This window comes from Prunus avium, chromosome 4, assembly GCF_965620075.1.
Source record: "Prunus avium chromosome 4, drPruAviu1.hap1.1, whole genome shotgun sequence".
Classification (NCBI taxonomy): domain Eukaryota; kingdom Viridiplantae; phylum Streptophyta; class Magnoliopsida; order Rosales; family Rosaceae; genus Prunus; species Prunus avium.
Genome location: NC_142287.1, coordinates 19,139,835 through 19,155,886, shown reverse-complemented (window position 1 = coordinate 19,155,886; position 16,052 = coordinate 19,139,835). Strand labels below are relative to the sequence as shown.

The following is a 16,052-nucleotide window of genomic DNA, read 5'->3' as shown; positions in this document are numbered from 1 at the left end:
TTATTTGTGGCTTATTTCTAGGCCTCAGACAGAGAACCATTATTTATACTTGATATTTTACTTGGGGCTCACGCTCAAAGTCATATTGGTCAATGCAATGAGGTCAAATCTCAGTTAGTCTTTGACACTCTTTGCTTTTGTCAACCATTATTTATGCTTGATATTTTACTTGGGGTTCACACTCAAACTCATATTGGTCAATGCAATGAGCTCATATCTCAGTTTGTCTTTGAGTTTCTTTTTGCTTTTGACATTTCAAGTTTCAAGTTTCACCCATTAAATTCGGTTTAGTTTCTGGGCCTTTGAGCGTCTAATTTTTGTTTTTCAGCCTTTGACAAAAGATAGTTTGCTTGGTTTGAAATAATACAAATGTTGAAAATGGTTTCTTTTATACCCATAAAGTTTCCTAACCTATTTGCATATATTTCTCATAGTACAGAACTTCCAATCTTTCCATATATCAACTTGAAATAATAAATAAAAATTCAAGCAAAATGTGTTCTCTATTTCATGAATTTAAGAAACTGCAGCAATTTCCAAAATTTATTTTATACCGCAGAATCATCATATGAAATCTCTAGGGAAGGTGATCACCCACATGCCCCTCCCCCTTTATAATTCCCCCAATTTTTTTTATGTCACATTGTACATAAACTTTGGACGATCATTATTCCTATGTTACATTGTACATATACTATAAATATTCAAAAAGGTGTCACTTCTTGACGGAGAAAGTAGAGGCTAGTAGGACCGCCATTCGAGAGAAGCGCTGACTGTTAAGATGCTAGTATTGTGGTTTGTTTTCAGGCATTCTTTTGCTAACTCGTAGTTTGGTGTTGTTGATACTTCACGCCAGTCGATTTCTTCAGCCTTCTGCATTCAGGAAAAGACATGTAAAACCCTCTTGTGAGTTTTGGATCATTACTTTCGTACACTATAAGATACAAAAAAATTGTAAAAGGGTTATGTTCCCAGAAAGCCTAAGCCTCTAAGCTCACCTCAAATAAGGGAATTGTTTTGAATGCAGCTAATAAAATTTTGTATTCATAATAAGGTGAGGTCCAACGAACCGTATATGACCCAAAAGCAATGTCGCATCCAATTCTAAAACCCCAATTACTTTAAGATCACATATTATATGCAGAACCTTACCTTACCATTTACAGCTGATCTAAAAGCCTCAGGGTTCAGTTGGGTTCCAATAATTCATGCATGGTTTGCCTAGTTATTAACTTATTATTACTTTCATGACCAGAATAAAAATATTAGTTACTTTTACGTTTTTCTTTCTTTCTTTTTTTTCTTTTGAAGTTTGAAGTTTGAACCATCTGTTTTGATTAAGTTTTGTTCTCTCTCCTGTCAGTCCAGTGTGAATAAATGAAACAAGTTTGGTGTCACAAATTTCAACGCTTTTGAGGCTAAAGCAGTAATTTACAATGGACTTGCGTCTCAGTAATGTACCCTCTCTGGTTGAGGTAGCCATTTTTGGTTTTGACATCAATTGTTTATGTGCCTCCACTGACTTCATGAGACTTTGATTAAAATTTTACAGGAAGAGGAAAAGAAACTTCGATTTAAAGTTTATGGGCCTCCTTTGAGAGTGACGGAAGGGTAATTTCTTCCTTAAATCAAAGTTTCTTTCCCTCTCTGGCTCACTGATTTTTCTTTTTTGGAGAATTCTCTCTCTCTCTCTCTCTCTCTCTCTCTCAATTGGTGCAAGAAGCATTTGCAAAAGAGGGAAGCCTTTTATAGGTAAATGTCAAATCATTTATGTGAGTGTGCAGGAAAGCATTATGCACCAAAGTTTTCAAACCAATAGTAAGTGGGCTCCACATATTTATTTTTTACAACACTCCTCCTTAGAGACCACAAGTAATATATTGTTGTTCACCCGTTTTGATTTAGTTCCTGTGATGGTAGGGTAAAATTCCCCATTAACTTGAAAACCATTAGTGGTTGACAAGTCAACTTTCTTTGGTGTGCGAGCGTGCCACTGTTAGCAGTAAGAGACCCTAACAGACTTATAAAAAATGAAATAACTTGCGCCCCAAGTTACTGACTTCAAACAAGTGATTGTGAATTTGGGTGAGGAATATCTCCCAAGTAAGTTCTTTTCTTACCTCAGACTGGTGAGGACTTCACAATTTATCACAGTAACAAGAACTGGTAGTTCTGGCCAAAATACAAGCTGGAAGATAAATCAAACTGTTTGAAATAAAATAAAAAAACTACCTATTGCACGGTATTAAAACTGCCAAGTCTGGAAGAACAAAACATTGGATTTTGACTTCTACCTGGTTTGGTGAATCAGGCTGGACTGGATATGTCTATACTAGAATTGCACGTCAATATTTTCAACTGATGAGGTTCAGCTGGAAATCGATACCAATGTCGAGATTGGCAGAGCTTTAATCTGTTCTGGCCATGGAGAGGCTTACTGGATGGGCAGAATTGATATTTCTTCAGTTTGGATTGGACTGGAAATGGCTGGATTGACGATTGCTGATCTGGAGCTGCACCACAGTATCTGTTCTGCTTGATTATGAATCAACCAAGAGATATTATGGCAATTCTGAGGTAAGGTTCTGCATATTATGGCAATTCAAGGGTCTGTGCTTCTAAAACCATATGGGCTGATCTCTGTCTTTTTAAAAACAACGCCCAAAACTCATTCTTCTGATATGGGCCTTTTTAATTGGGTTGGCGTGTGGAATTTAGGCCCAAACAATTGTTGCCTCAATAAAATATTGCTAGGAGCAAACCCAGTGAGGTAGAAAACTGATGGAAGGAAGAAGAGTACAATAATTAATGTAGCGTACTTCTGGATGCTCCCCCTGATGAATATCTCACCTTGATATCTACTATTTTTCTGAAGGGAAAATTTTTCAGAGTGAGCGGAGGGTGTAGCCATCAAATATTCCTTAGTTGAGTAAGTAAATGTATTTCCAGTGAGCGATATCTATGTAAACCATAGAAATTTCCAAAGTCTGCGTATTCAACAAAACCTGGGCTATTTGTAAATTCACTTTAGTATAATAAGCTCGTATACGGTGTTATGCAGAGATAGAATTAAATATGGCTCAGATCATCCCAAAGTAGTGGTGATGGAGTTGAGCTTTATCTAGAAAATACAATGTCCGGTCCAGTATACTTCTGAAAAATCATTTAAGTGTCCAACGAATAATCCACATAAAAATGCTTCAAGACTTTCTTAGTATAAACAAGAATCTCATATAGAAAGAATTGTTCGTCGGTGATGTGAAACCCCGATCTAAACAGGGTTTCATTGCCTCCAAACCAAGTCTTATCCCACGATCGATTTCCTCAAGCCTAATGAGATTGAAGCTCTTAAACAGCGAAAAGATAAGAAAAATCATGATCAGGGTTCCCTAAAAAGTCCATTGCCTTCCCTCAAAGTTCTATTTATAGATCTGAGGCTTAAGTTTGAAGATAAAGAAGGGATAAACTTGACTATGTGGATGCTGTCAAACTCAGAAACAAAAACCTATGTGTTGAGGACTACTTGGGGTAAGGTCGTTGCGGAAAACAATTTGATTCTTAGTGATGTAATCCAAGTTTGGTCATTCCGGGCTAACAACAATTAGCTTCACTTGGCTATTGTTGTGGTAAAAAGAGCTGGGAAAATTGCTACCAACCAGAGTGGAGGGAGTTCTAGTAAGAGGGGCAATGTTGTTGATATTAATGATGAATGTGGTGGCCAAGGAAGTAGAGAAGTCGAAGGTAGCAACGAAGTTATGGACATGAGCGCACAAAAGATTCATTTGTCAGAGAAGCAGGAAGATAAAGACTTTTAAAGCTCTAATTATGATTTACATATTCTTTTTGTAAAGTTTTTCTGATGAGCTTTACATACATCAGGTTTCTGTTGCAATGTAATAAAATGATTAATCAATGCAAACATATGTGTAAAGTTTCTTGAAGTAATATTTGGATGGACTATCAGATTTATAAATATATATTTCATTGATCTTTAATTTTCTGCACTCTTATCATAAGTTTTCTAAGCTTTAATTTTTGGATGGAATCAGGGTTTAGGCTACCCTCACCAATTCAAAAGAAAAAATAAAATTGAGGGATTCAGTATTATGCCTAATATAAGGGCCCAAATTATAAAAAAATCCTACATGAAATGGACTTTAGAAACACAACCAAAGCCCATTTACAACATAACGAAGAGGTTTCGAACTTTCTATAAATTATAAAATGCCATCGATTTCTTAAAACAAGCTCAATCCCAAAACCTCATATAAAAAACTCAAAACACTCAACCGGACATCAAAGTAATTTAATAATCAAAATTAAATTCAACATGGCTAGCTATCCTTTTTTGGGTTTATTTATAGAAATGAAATGGAGTTGGGTTTATTTATATTACTAGTGCTAAGAATGGGTATATAACTAAATATCTAAAAAAAGTTTTGTTCTTTCTCCTGATTAATTAGTGGATAAATTCTTCCTTGAACCAAGGTTTATTTTTATTTCATGTTCTTGTAAAATCTTATTGGGCTTGTAAAGTATCCGAGGTAGTTTGTGTGCCTTTGGGCCCCCTTTGAGACCAATAGAAGAGGCAAGTTTGGGCCCTTAGCTGCACGGTTAAACCCCACATATCTCGGCTGAGAATGTTTACTTGGTAGCCGAATAAGGCGCCATGAAATTATATTATGGAATTTTTTGCGTAAATACCACATGGATTATAGGGGTTGTGCTCAAATACCACTTAGAAATTTTTTGGTTGACAGTGTCACACCTAGACTTTGCATTGCCTTATGAATTGCGTTCGAGATTATCGTTATGGTTTGTGTATCTTTTTTCTATACTAGATGTAATTCTTTAGCAATGTCACATCTCTACATGTTGACATTATTATTTGATTGGTTGAGATTAATGAAATATCGTTTGGCTTTAAAAAAAACTAAAGGTTTATATACACCAAATTGGTTTCACCTGAAGCCTACCTAGTAGTTTCAACACATAAACTATAAGAAGAAGATCGTATCTCTCAAATTTACCCAGTGGAACTTATACTGGCAAGTAAGTCGTGTATTGATCTAAATTCTAATCTCAAAGAAACATGTGCTCCATACAAGTTTCTCTCCTAAGAGGAATGTGGTTAACAATGTATGCAACTAATTTTGTTCCAATTTCTAAAAACTAGGTTTGAGAACCAACCCAATTCGGCAGAGCTTTCCATTCATGAATCAAAAGGTGAAGAGTTGGTGGGTCATATGGGGAATGTGAAACTGCAATCAATGAGAGAACCTCCAAGAGGCCTCAAATGTCACAGGCTTTGCTCTTTTACATGCCAAAAACCAAGTCACAGGCTTGCCTAGCCCATATGGCTTCTTTATTTCTGTGTTTTGTGCATCACAAAATACCCTCACATGTGCACGTCACATGTTCAATTTTAACGGGAAAATGGATGGAATCCGTTAGAGGTGACACATTGTTACCCAATGCAAAGTCTAGGTGTGACAATGGCAAAAAGTTCCACACAAAAAAAATCAATCAGGCCCCTTGATCAAGGAATTAAAGAAATACAGATTAAGGGCAAGTTTTCTCCAATATCTAGATATAAGCGCAGAGACACGAGAGTTTGAGAAATTATTGTTACACCACACCAAGATATCTAAGTATGACAATTTAAAACATAAAAAAGAGGATCATTATTTCATGAAATTGAAAGGGTTTGTTATGGTCAAAAGGGTGAGACTTCTTGTAAATAGAAGTAGAGGCCAAAATGGCTGCCATTTGGAACCATAGCTAACCTCACAACACTCTCAGCACCTTCATCAATGGTTAACATGCCAGTATTGAAGTTTAGATCTGTTTTGACAAATCCAGGGTCTACACTATTGATGCAGATGTTTGGGTACTTCCTGGCCATCATTCTAGTGAACGCGTTCACAGCTGCTTTCGAGAGTATATAGGCAGAGAGGGAAGTAGGCCAGCCTTTGGTTTCCAGAATATCTTCTTTGAAGTCTTTGAGAAACTCATTCAAAACATCATCTATTCTCTCTTCTGTAAGTTTCTCAGCATCACTTAACACCCCTTTGGCCCATTCATTTGGTATGTGCTGAAACAAACATGCATAGCAGGAGAATTTTTTTAAGTTTTCTCATTATGAGAAAATGCATATGAAACAACAACCTGATGAGATGCCAAAAATATGAAAACTCTTCGTACCTTTAACGATCCCATGCCGGAAGAAAGACTGACAACTCTTGGTGAATCAGATAGCTAAAGGAGAGGAAGGAGTGCTTTGGTCATTTTCTTGGCACCATAATAGTTTGTTTTCACACATACTTCAGCTAACTCATAAGTTTGAGTCATTATTTCACTCCAATTGACTCCCACACCATCCTGCATCAAAGAAAAGAAAGATTGCATTTAGCTAGTGCATTTTTCAAATTAAATATTTGTATTTGAAATTTTATATATGAAAAGTTTTAATCAAATCCACATATAATTTGGAATCTTTAAGATGCTAAAGGAAAACTTACCCTACCAATACCTGCACTGCAGCTGCAGCAGCTCTCATAGCTTCAGGGTCTACAATGGTTCCACTAACCCCTGCATTATTTACCTATAGATTACCAGTAAGTAACATAGTGGAAAGTCAATGTATACTTTTCATAGTTATATGAATTTTTTTTAACATGAGCATGAACAGAGTGATAGAGAAGTTGATCGTATATGGTTTCTTATCATACCAAGATATCTAGTTTCCCAAATTGGGTTTTGACAAAATCTGCAAGGGAAGCAATGCTAGCAGTGTTTGTTACATCAAGTTGATGAAAAACCACCAGGTCAGAGAGGCCACACTCTTTCAATTTTTCAATAGCTTCAACACCCATTTTGTCATCTAAAGCAGTTAACACCACCATGATCCCATTTGAAGCCAACTTCCTAACTGTTCCAAATCCAATCCCCTGATTTGAACCTGTAACAACTGCATACCTGAAATAAAAAGAAAAGAGAAAAGGAAAAATGGTATTAAAATTTAATGAAATATGGGTTGTGGTGGCCAAGGAGTCTGATAGAAGTGAAGCTTAAAAACATCATGGAAGCAGCAGGTAGTACTTCTTTGCTACTTCTGCCATTGTTGATGGGATTTCAGATTTGCTTTCTGATTTCTGCTTGACTTTATAACATGGGCTTTGTTTATATAGTAATTTTTATTCTTATCATTTCTTTTAAAATATTTCAAGCTCTGGTCTTTGATTACTCTGTCTTGTTTGTTGATAGATTCTTTTGTAGATGCTCTCTTCTTTTTTGACTAAACAAATCAAGGTTGATCCAACAAATGAAACAAATTAGCAATAGTATTATAATGCAATTTGAATCCAATATCAAATTTCTCCTTCCTTTTAGAAAAAAAGTGCCAAATTTATTATTCTGTTAGTGAAGGATCCACTGACAATATGTACTAAAATAAAAATAGGAAACGATATATGTATTTTTTTAAATAGCCTCACTCACAAGCAAAAGAAAAATAGCATCACCCTGATAACCAACAAATTAAGAAGTGGAGAATATCGAAGAGCTTAAGCCGCTACGATTAGGCCAATAATTTATATCAAGGTGATGGCCTACTTTGGTCCCATTACACATGAGTAATGCATATGTTTTGAAGAACAAGCAGGATGTTCACAAGCATGTGCGGTTAGCAGATTAGCACTTAGGAATACTTTAGAGAATATATTTTCTTGCATTAAACAAATTACACAAAGTTCCGATTTATACAAATATAGGAAGTTTATTTAAGGTAGGAAATAATATAGACATGAATACCATCTGATTTACAACAGGAAAGCTAATTGCTAGGAGGAGATTCCGTGTCTGCTAGGAAAGGAAAGCTGCGTCCCCCCTCGGGGGCGCGCAAACTGGACGTCGCAGGATGCACAAGTTTGGAAGACATATGCTGATGATGTGGTTTGTGAAGGGCCTTTGTAAACAGGTCCATAGGTTGATCGATGGAAGGAACAAAGCAAACTTTCACGGACAAAGTGGTAGTCCAACTCAATGTGACCTGTGTGGGCATGGAAAATTGGGTTGGCAGCCATGTAAGTGGTGCTGAGATTGTCACAATAGAGTAGGACCGGGAACTGAAGACGCACACCCAATTCATGAAGAAGGGAGCAGGGCCAAGTGATTTCGGCACAAGCATGAGAGAGGGCACGATATTCCAATTTTGTACTAGAGCACGAGATAGTGGGTTGTTTCTTGGAAGACCAGGAGATGAGGTTGGTTCCAAGAGTAATCACATAGCCAGTGGTTGACCGACGAGAATTAGGGCACCCAGCCCAGTCTGCATCAGAATAGGCGGAGAGACAAGTTGCGACAATTTGGGGAGTGAAGGTGAGGCCGAGATCAACAGTGCCCTTGATGTACCGAAGTATCCATTTGGCAGCAACAAGGTGAGAGGTACGAGGAGCACTCACGAACTGAGCAACGGTGTTGACAGCAAAAGATATGTCAGGCGAGTAAGAGTGAGATACTGTAAACTACCAACAAGCTCGCAATACTCGGTTGGGTTGGAGATGAGAGCACCATCAGAGACAGAGAGGAGAACCTTGGCAGCCAATGGGGTAGATGCGAGTTTGGAGTTGAGAAGATTGGCTTTCTATAAAAGATCATGTGCATATTTGAGTTGATTGATGTGGAGAGTATCGTTCTTATGAAGAACTTGTAAACCCAAGAAATTGCTAAGCGGACCAAGGTCTTTGATGTCAAAGTGGCCACCTAAAAGAGAGATGAATTGTTGGGGATGGGTGGAATCACTGCGAGTTACCACGATGTCGTCGACATATATAAGAAGAAAGATTGTATGGGAGGCTTGTTGAAAAATAAATAATGAAGTGTCAGCTTGGCTCTGTGAAAAACCCATTGAGAGAAGGAAGGTATTGATGCAATGGAACCAAGCACGAGGTGCTTGTTTGAGGCCATATAGTGCTTTGTGGAGCTTGAATACAAGTCTCACACTAAAAATCATAAATTTTTACTCCACTAAATAAATATGGAATCAAAGACTGCAAATAACCAAAGGAAACATAGCCCAACCGCCGATGCCATAATTGAATCTTTTTTTGCTTCTCACTGACAACCTCGAACCAGATGAACATGACCTAGTGCAATGTCATTCACATAGTAAAGCCCCCTCTCTTAGTACCATGCCTGATGATCTCCCTAGTCTGAACATCTTGAAGCAAACAAAAGGAGGAGAACATGAGCACACAACAATCTAACTGTTCAATAACTTGCCCAACATATAATAAATTATGGGACAAAGCATGAACAAGCAAAGTTTTATGTAAATAGAGGGTAGGAGTACGAGTAATAGAATCAGCCCTAGTGATTGAGTTAGATTCTCCGTTGACAATAACCACACTTGTTTTGGTAAGAGCAGTCATAGAATGAAAAAAAGATTTATCATAGGTCATATGATCAGTAGCACCAGAATCGATAATCCAACTTGTATCTTGCTGGTCGAAAAGCACCAATGCTTTACCCTGATTACCATTGTAGTCAACAATTTCTGGAAGGGATAACTGAGAGAGAGCAGTAAAATAATCATCAAGGGAAGTAGCAGTCGTGGACGAGGTCTGCAAACCTGAGGTAGTGTCGGCGACAGGGCCGACAGAAGGCTAGCTAGTTGTGGCTACAGTAGCTACACCACTCCCGCCATTTTTTCTTCACATGCGTAGCCTTTCATTGCTTATGGCTTTCAAGGAATCATTTCGGAGCCCATTCTTGTGAAAACAAGTGGCCTCTATATAACGGTTCCTATTACAGTAATTGCAATGCATGTTTTCTTTTTCCTCAAAGGTTGGACGGGGAAAAGAAAAACTCGCAGTAGGGGCTTTAGAAACCATAACAACAGAGGATTCAGTCTTTCCATCCTTCCTGAGCATCATCTCTCGGCATTGGGTCTCTTTACAAACAAAAGCAAATGACTCCTCTAATTTGGGCAATGGACTCAACCTCAACAAATCTCCTCGAATTTAATCAAACTCATCATCTAGACGTGCAAGAAAATCATAAATAGTCTTTCTGTATCTCATCATGTCGAATCTTCACATCATAAGGGCACTTCATGTTGATTGAACGACGACGGTTAAGTTCCAACCAAACGCTCTTGAGCTCAGCAAAGTATGAAGTAATATCGCGATCCCCTTGAGTAATACGGGTTGCTTTACACCTTAATTCATAAATCTACAACTCATCAGACGCATCATAATACATCTGGGTTGCACTCTCCCAGACATCTTTAGCGGTTGGTAGATCCAAGAATAATTCTACCACATATATTTCCATGGTTTTTATCAACCATCTTTTAACAACGGAGTCCTCAATACACTGTGAATCAAAGCCCGGAGCGTCCTTCTCCACTTCAGCCACCTTCCCTATCAGATAACCTCTTTTTCCTTGGCCTGACACATGCAGTAACATCATCTTCGACCAAGTGCTATAGTTCTTTCCATTCAACCGTATGGTGAACGAGGTAGCATAATTATCATTGTGAACTGTAACATTGGTTGTGGCATGTCAAGAGTTTTGTGGGTCTCTGAAATACTAGATTTGGCAATAGTGCTTGGGGTGTCTAGGATATCTTCGAAAACCATGTACGACAAAGAACGAGTCTAGATGGATTTGCTATTTTAGAAGTCTTTTGCCGCACTAGGTTTGTGACGACAAGGGTTCGACCACTATTTTGCTATAGCTAGTTTTTTTATTTTATTTATTTTATTTTATTTATTTATTGATGTCAACGGTAGATGTTGCCTATGGGCTAGGGTTTTTTGTGTTTTGTTTTGAGAGACCAATGTTAGCCGACTCTGATACCAACTTAAACTAAAACATAGGATTTAATGATTGTGAATTATATTTCATATTTCTCCATAAGGATGATATATATACAAGTACAAGTTACAAGGATTCCTAACTAGGTAACTACTCTTATTAGGTAACTTGAATCACACTTGGAAATCAAGACTCACACCAACAAAATCTTCCCTCTTTTGGCAACCAAAAAAAAAAAAAGAATTACCCTCACAAGTAATACAAGGAAAAGATGAGATGCGTGAACAGTGTAAGAATTTGACTATGTTACAAATAAGCACTCTTGGAGATCTTTTAAGAGCCCTACAACTTTAACTAATAACTTATGATAGCAAAACATTATGCCGAAAAAAAAAAATATCAGGCATCTATAATCTATCACACTTGCTTTGCTGCTATCTACGCTTCAAAATGCCGTATTCCACTAACAAATCGTGCAGGAACCATCTTTGGCATGGCTTCAAGTGTCCCAAATCATCACAACAGCTATTACCCCGACACCCAACAAAACTGCCAAAAACTTGTAATGGGGTTTGTCGATGGAAACTGCTTTGTCGGGTTTATAACCTTTCGCCAATAGATGGTTTACTGCTACATAGATGAACACTCCACATGCTACACCCATTGAAATCGCAAATATCCAATCTGCCGTAGCTCCTTGGGTTGTCGCATCTATTAGGATTCCGATGGCCACACCGATAGGACTTGAAATAGCGAATGCAAAAGCATAGGCAGCGCACGATAAGAGGGGACGGTTAGGCATCATTCGAAGGAGAGCAATGCCCATGGCAATGGCTGCAAATACCTTGTGCAGAGAAATTGTCCATAAGGCTTTCCAAGCATCGGCTTTAGTGTCAGCGACTCCAATTGCAATGCCCTCAAAGACAGAGTGGAAACACAAGGCCACTATCAACAAGATGCTATCCCCAAGTGAGCTAACATTTGCAACAGCCACGGTCGCGAAGTGGTTATGGCTCTGTCAGGGCAAACAAAAACAAGTATCCCGTTAGTCTCAGATCCACCACCAATTACATGCCCTATACATATGGAGATCCTGATACCACCAGTAGATATGAGAATTCGAGAACTACATATGTCTCACCTTATTGCCATTTTGACCACCCTTTCCCTGCTCAGCACTCCCTGTAACAAAGAAAATGTGTAAATCGATTGCCATAAAAACCTTTACATCTTTTTGGTAGCAGAGACAAAAAAATCAGATAAACATGAAAAAAAATTTAATAGCACAGAACTACCTTAAGCCTAGTTTTGCTTCTTAATGTAATGTCACAACTTAGCGATGGTAAACAACAACCCCAATTACTATTCTCAGAAAGAATACACATACACCAGACAAAGCCAATTTATACTTTTAGCATGTACCCAAGCCGTCAAAAGAAAAGTAAAAGAACAGAAATAAGAAATCCCACATCAAATCCAATGAGCATTTGGTCTAAAGTCTAATAGCACCCAGTCTCCACTTTCCACTATGTTAATGTTAAGTTGTACGCGAGTTCAAATCTCATGGACGACAATTGAACAACCAAATAGAATTCAATTCCTCAGAACAAAAATCTGAATAACGAACCACTTACCTTGCAACTCAAGATGGGGAGCAGACCCACCACTTTTGTTCTTCTGAAAAACATACGAAATCACACAATCAGCAAGCATGGTGAGCAAGAACCCCCCACAAGCCAACATAAACGCAAAAGGGTACTCTTTCTCAGTCAAGTGCTTGAAAGTCTCATCGGCATCACTCAGAAAGTGCATCAGAGCCGTACCCAGAAACACACCCCCAGCAAACTGCGTACCCAAAACCAAGAACCATTCAGACCACTTGAAAAAGTAAGGCGAAACTCCAGGTATGAAGGTCGCAAAAAAGATTATAATCAGGCACCAAATCTTGGCCAGTATCAGAGGCTTTGAACGAAGGTCTGTGGAGGGTTCGTTGTCGTTTTCGTCGTCGTCGTGGCCGCTGTGGGCTAAGGCGGGGATGGTTAGGCAGAGGAGGATGAGAAAACAGAGGAGAAGTGGGCGAGGCAGACGAGGAGGAGCCATTATTGTTGTTTATGTTGTGGGTTTGAGAGGAAGGGAGAGAGAGGCGTTGGGTTTAATGGGTTTGTTTGTGAGTGTGGTTATAAATTGGGAGGGTGGGGTTTGGTTGTTGGTGTAGTACAGAGCTTGGGCAGAAGAGAAACAGAGAGTAGTACGAAGAAGACGAAATACGAATTTTTGGGAAGAAGTTTTGTACTACAATTTTCTTGTGACAAAGACCTTGAGAAATGGGTGGTGGTTTTGAGTTTGTTTTTTCTTTTATCTTTTATCTTTTTTTTTTGTTCGAACATCCATCGAAGACTTGACTTGAGAAGACAAGACATGGGAATTGGATAAACGTAGTAGCTGTCTCTTGGCTGTATATTTGGGAGAAAAATTCCACATTCCCCATTTAAGATAAAAGTCAAGCAGATTCTAGCACAAAAAATCGAAGCACAAAATATCTTTTATGATCAATTATAAGTTTAATGTTAGAAATTTACGCTCACTTTCATGACAAGATTTTTCTACTACCTCTTTACAAGTTTAAAACGTCATTGCATGGGGTTGTCATTCGAGGAATTAAGAGTAGTTATTTATTGTTGTATCCGAGAATTTGCATTTAGACAAGAACATTTACAAAGAATCTCTGCTAATCTTTAAAGGTTCTTCATTTTCATAAAATTAACACTAACGTCATAGCATGCCAAGAACTTTTGAACTTGCTTAGTATTTAAGCAATATATGAACTTTTGGAAAACGTGATGGTACATTTGCTGAAATTGTTTATTATTTATGTCCTTTCAAGAGGTCAAACATGAGACAAAGAAAAAATCGTAAATTTTATTATCAACACGAGGTCTATTATTAGTAACTAGTCTCTCCGAACGCGCTTCCGCGTTTGCGAGAGGCTTTTTTAAAAAAATTTAAATTTATTTTAGAAGTAAAAAAGATAATGGATGGTTGTGTTCCATAAAAATAGGAACCATTATCTGATTTTTCTTTCAATTGTAAATTTTTTTAATATGAAAAGGTGTGAATTTACTATATTATCCTCATTTAATTAATAATTTTAATTTTTAATGTTTGTATTAATTAAGGGCATTTTCTGGTATTTTGAATGTTTCACTATTCTCTGCCTTTTGCTTTATATATATATATATATTATTATTAACTAACGGGTGGGTAACTTGACTCAATCGTGAAATACTATTTTTTCGGTGATAAGACTTTTTGTTTTTTTATACAAACGATAAGACCTTTTGTTATAATTTACCAACTAACATTTTGTGTAAGAGAAATGCTAGCAACCTTCTCTCCAACCTTCTCTTTTGGACCTTCTCCCTTCTCCTCATGACAAGTGTCACTTTCCTTACACTTAAAACAATGTCATTAATTCATCACACAAGTTAGTTTTTGTTTTCCAAGTTTACCCTTTTAAAATGTATTGGCTTCTATATTTCCTTCAATTTATTCAAATTTTGTTACAACTTCTTTAGCACATTATTAAAACTTAAATAATAAAAAAAAATAAGAAAAACGTCATATTTAAAAAAAAATAAAAATAAAGTTCGTTTCATGACATTGTTATCATCTTTATTTTGTTTATAACAAAACACACGTTCTCTTTGGAATTTTTTTTTTTTTATAAAAAACTTCAGTTTTTATTTTCTTATTTAATTTTTTAACAATATGGTAAGAAAGTTATAAAAAAAATTAGCTTGTTATTAAAAAAAAATTAATACATTTAATAAGGGTAAACTTGGAAAACAAAAACTAGTTTGTGTGATGCATTAATGACATTGTTTTAAGTGTAAGGAAAGTGACACTTGTTATGAGAAGAAGGGAGAAGATCCAAAAGAAAAGGTTAGAGAGAAGGTTGCTAGCACTCCCTTTATTAAATCCTAACCAACATCACAATACCCGCCCTCCTCCCCTTTTCCCCTAATCCTCTAGCCACATCACAAAACATCCAAGTTGATAGATAGTGGACGAAGTTAGGTTGTAAACAATACGTGATTTAGGTAGAGTTTGTTGCTGTCGGTTTGGTCTTAAAAAATTCACAAGGGAAAGGGAATTAGCTTTGCCGTTTAATAAATCTGAATTTGGCATTATTGAATTGTGTCCAATTATATTAATATAACATTCAGTAGCAAGTTTTGAGAAAATGACAAACCAATTAATTGCAAACCAAAATAAATAAATAAAAATAATTAATTTTTTATAGGCACGTATGGAAGATGGGTGACTTTTTTTATAGGCAAGTTTTGGGATTGTATTCATAATTTAATATTAAAAAAACCTCTAGTCATACAACTTTATTATGATGAATTTTAGATCATGCAAGAGACGGAATCCAGCCACAAGAGACAGCCAAGCTAAGAGCCGTGCTTATAGTGGCAGGTTTGATGATGTGACTAAACTTCTCCGCATAATCCATACCAAGTTGTTGATGAAAACCTTTGGCCACCAAGCGGGCTTTGTACCATTCAATACGCCCATCCGAATGATGTTTAATGAGAAAGATCCACTTGCAACCAACCATATTCTGAGAAGCGGATGGAGGAACAACAGTCCAACTCTGATTTTTGAGAAGGGCATTAATTTCATCTGCCATAGCTTGACCCCATTCAAGACTTTTCTGTGCTTGAGAAAAACAATAGGGGTTTAAGCTGGTGCACACCCTAACATATCAATGTCTGTCAACAGATCTAGAACATACTTCCTTTCATATAGTCAAATACTAGTAGCAGAGCGAGTTACTTCGATTCCCAAAAAATACTTCAAAGCCCCTAAGTACTTATGTAATTTACCCATTTTATCAACATCATCACCAATAATAACCTTATCATCTACATAGATTATCAACAAAGTAACATTACCACACCTACGTTTGATAAATAGGGTATGATCCGAGTTACCTTGGTGATATCCATACTTCTTCATTGCTTCAGTGAACCTCCCAAACTATGCTCGCGGAGACTGCTTCAAACCATAAAGAGTCCTTCGAAGCCTACACACTTTCCCACTGTTATTAGACCACCCATAACTAGGTGGCAGGTCCATGTACACCTCTTCTTCTAGATCTCCATGTAAAAAGGCATTCTTCACATTGAATTGCTTGAGAGGCCAATCTAAATTAGCCGCTAAGGACA

General features: G+C 37.2%; 1 protein-coding gene across 1 annotated transcript; it reads right to left on the bottom strand.

Annotated features, from left to right (window-relative positions):
* Positions 1 to 11,051: 11,051 nt before the first annotated feature.
* Positions 11,052 to 13,129, bottom strand: ZIP11 (zinc transporter 11 precursor). Its single transcript, XM_021976173.2, has 3 exons — positions 12,456 to 13,129; positions 11,963 to 12,003; positions 11,052 to 11,836 (listed from the first exon to the last, which is right to left on the bottom strand). The coding sequence occupies exons 1-3, from the start codon at positions 12,919 to 12,921 to the stop codon at positions 11,321 to 11,323; spliced, it is 1,023 nt and encodes a 340-aa protein (XP_021831865.1). The 5' UTR covers positions 12,922 to 13,129; the 3' UTR covers positions 11,052 to 11,320.
* Between the last annotated feature and the right edge of the window lie 2,923 nt (positions 13,130 to 16,052).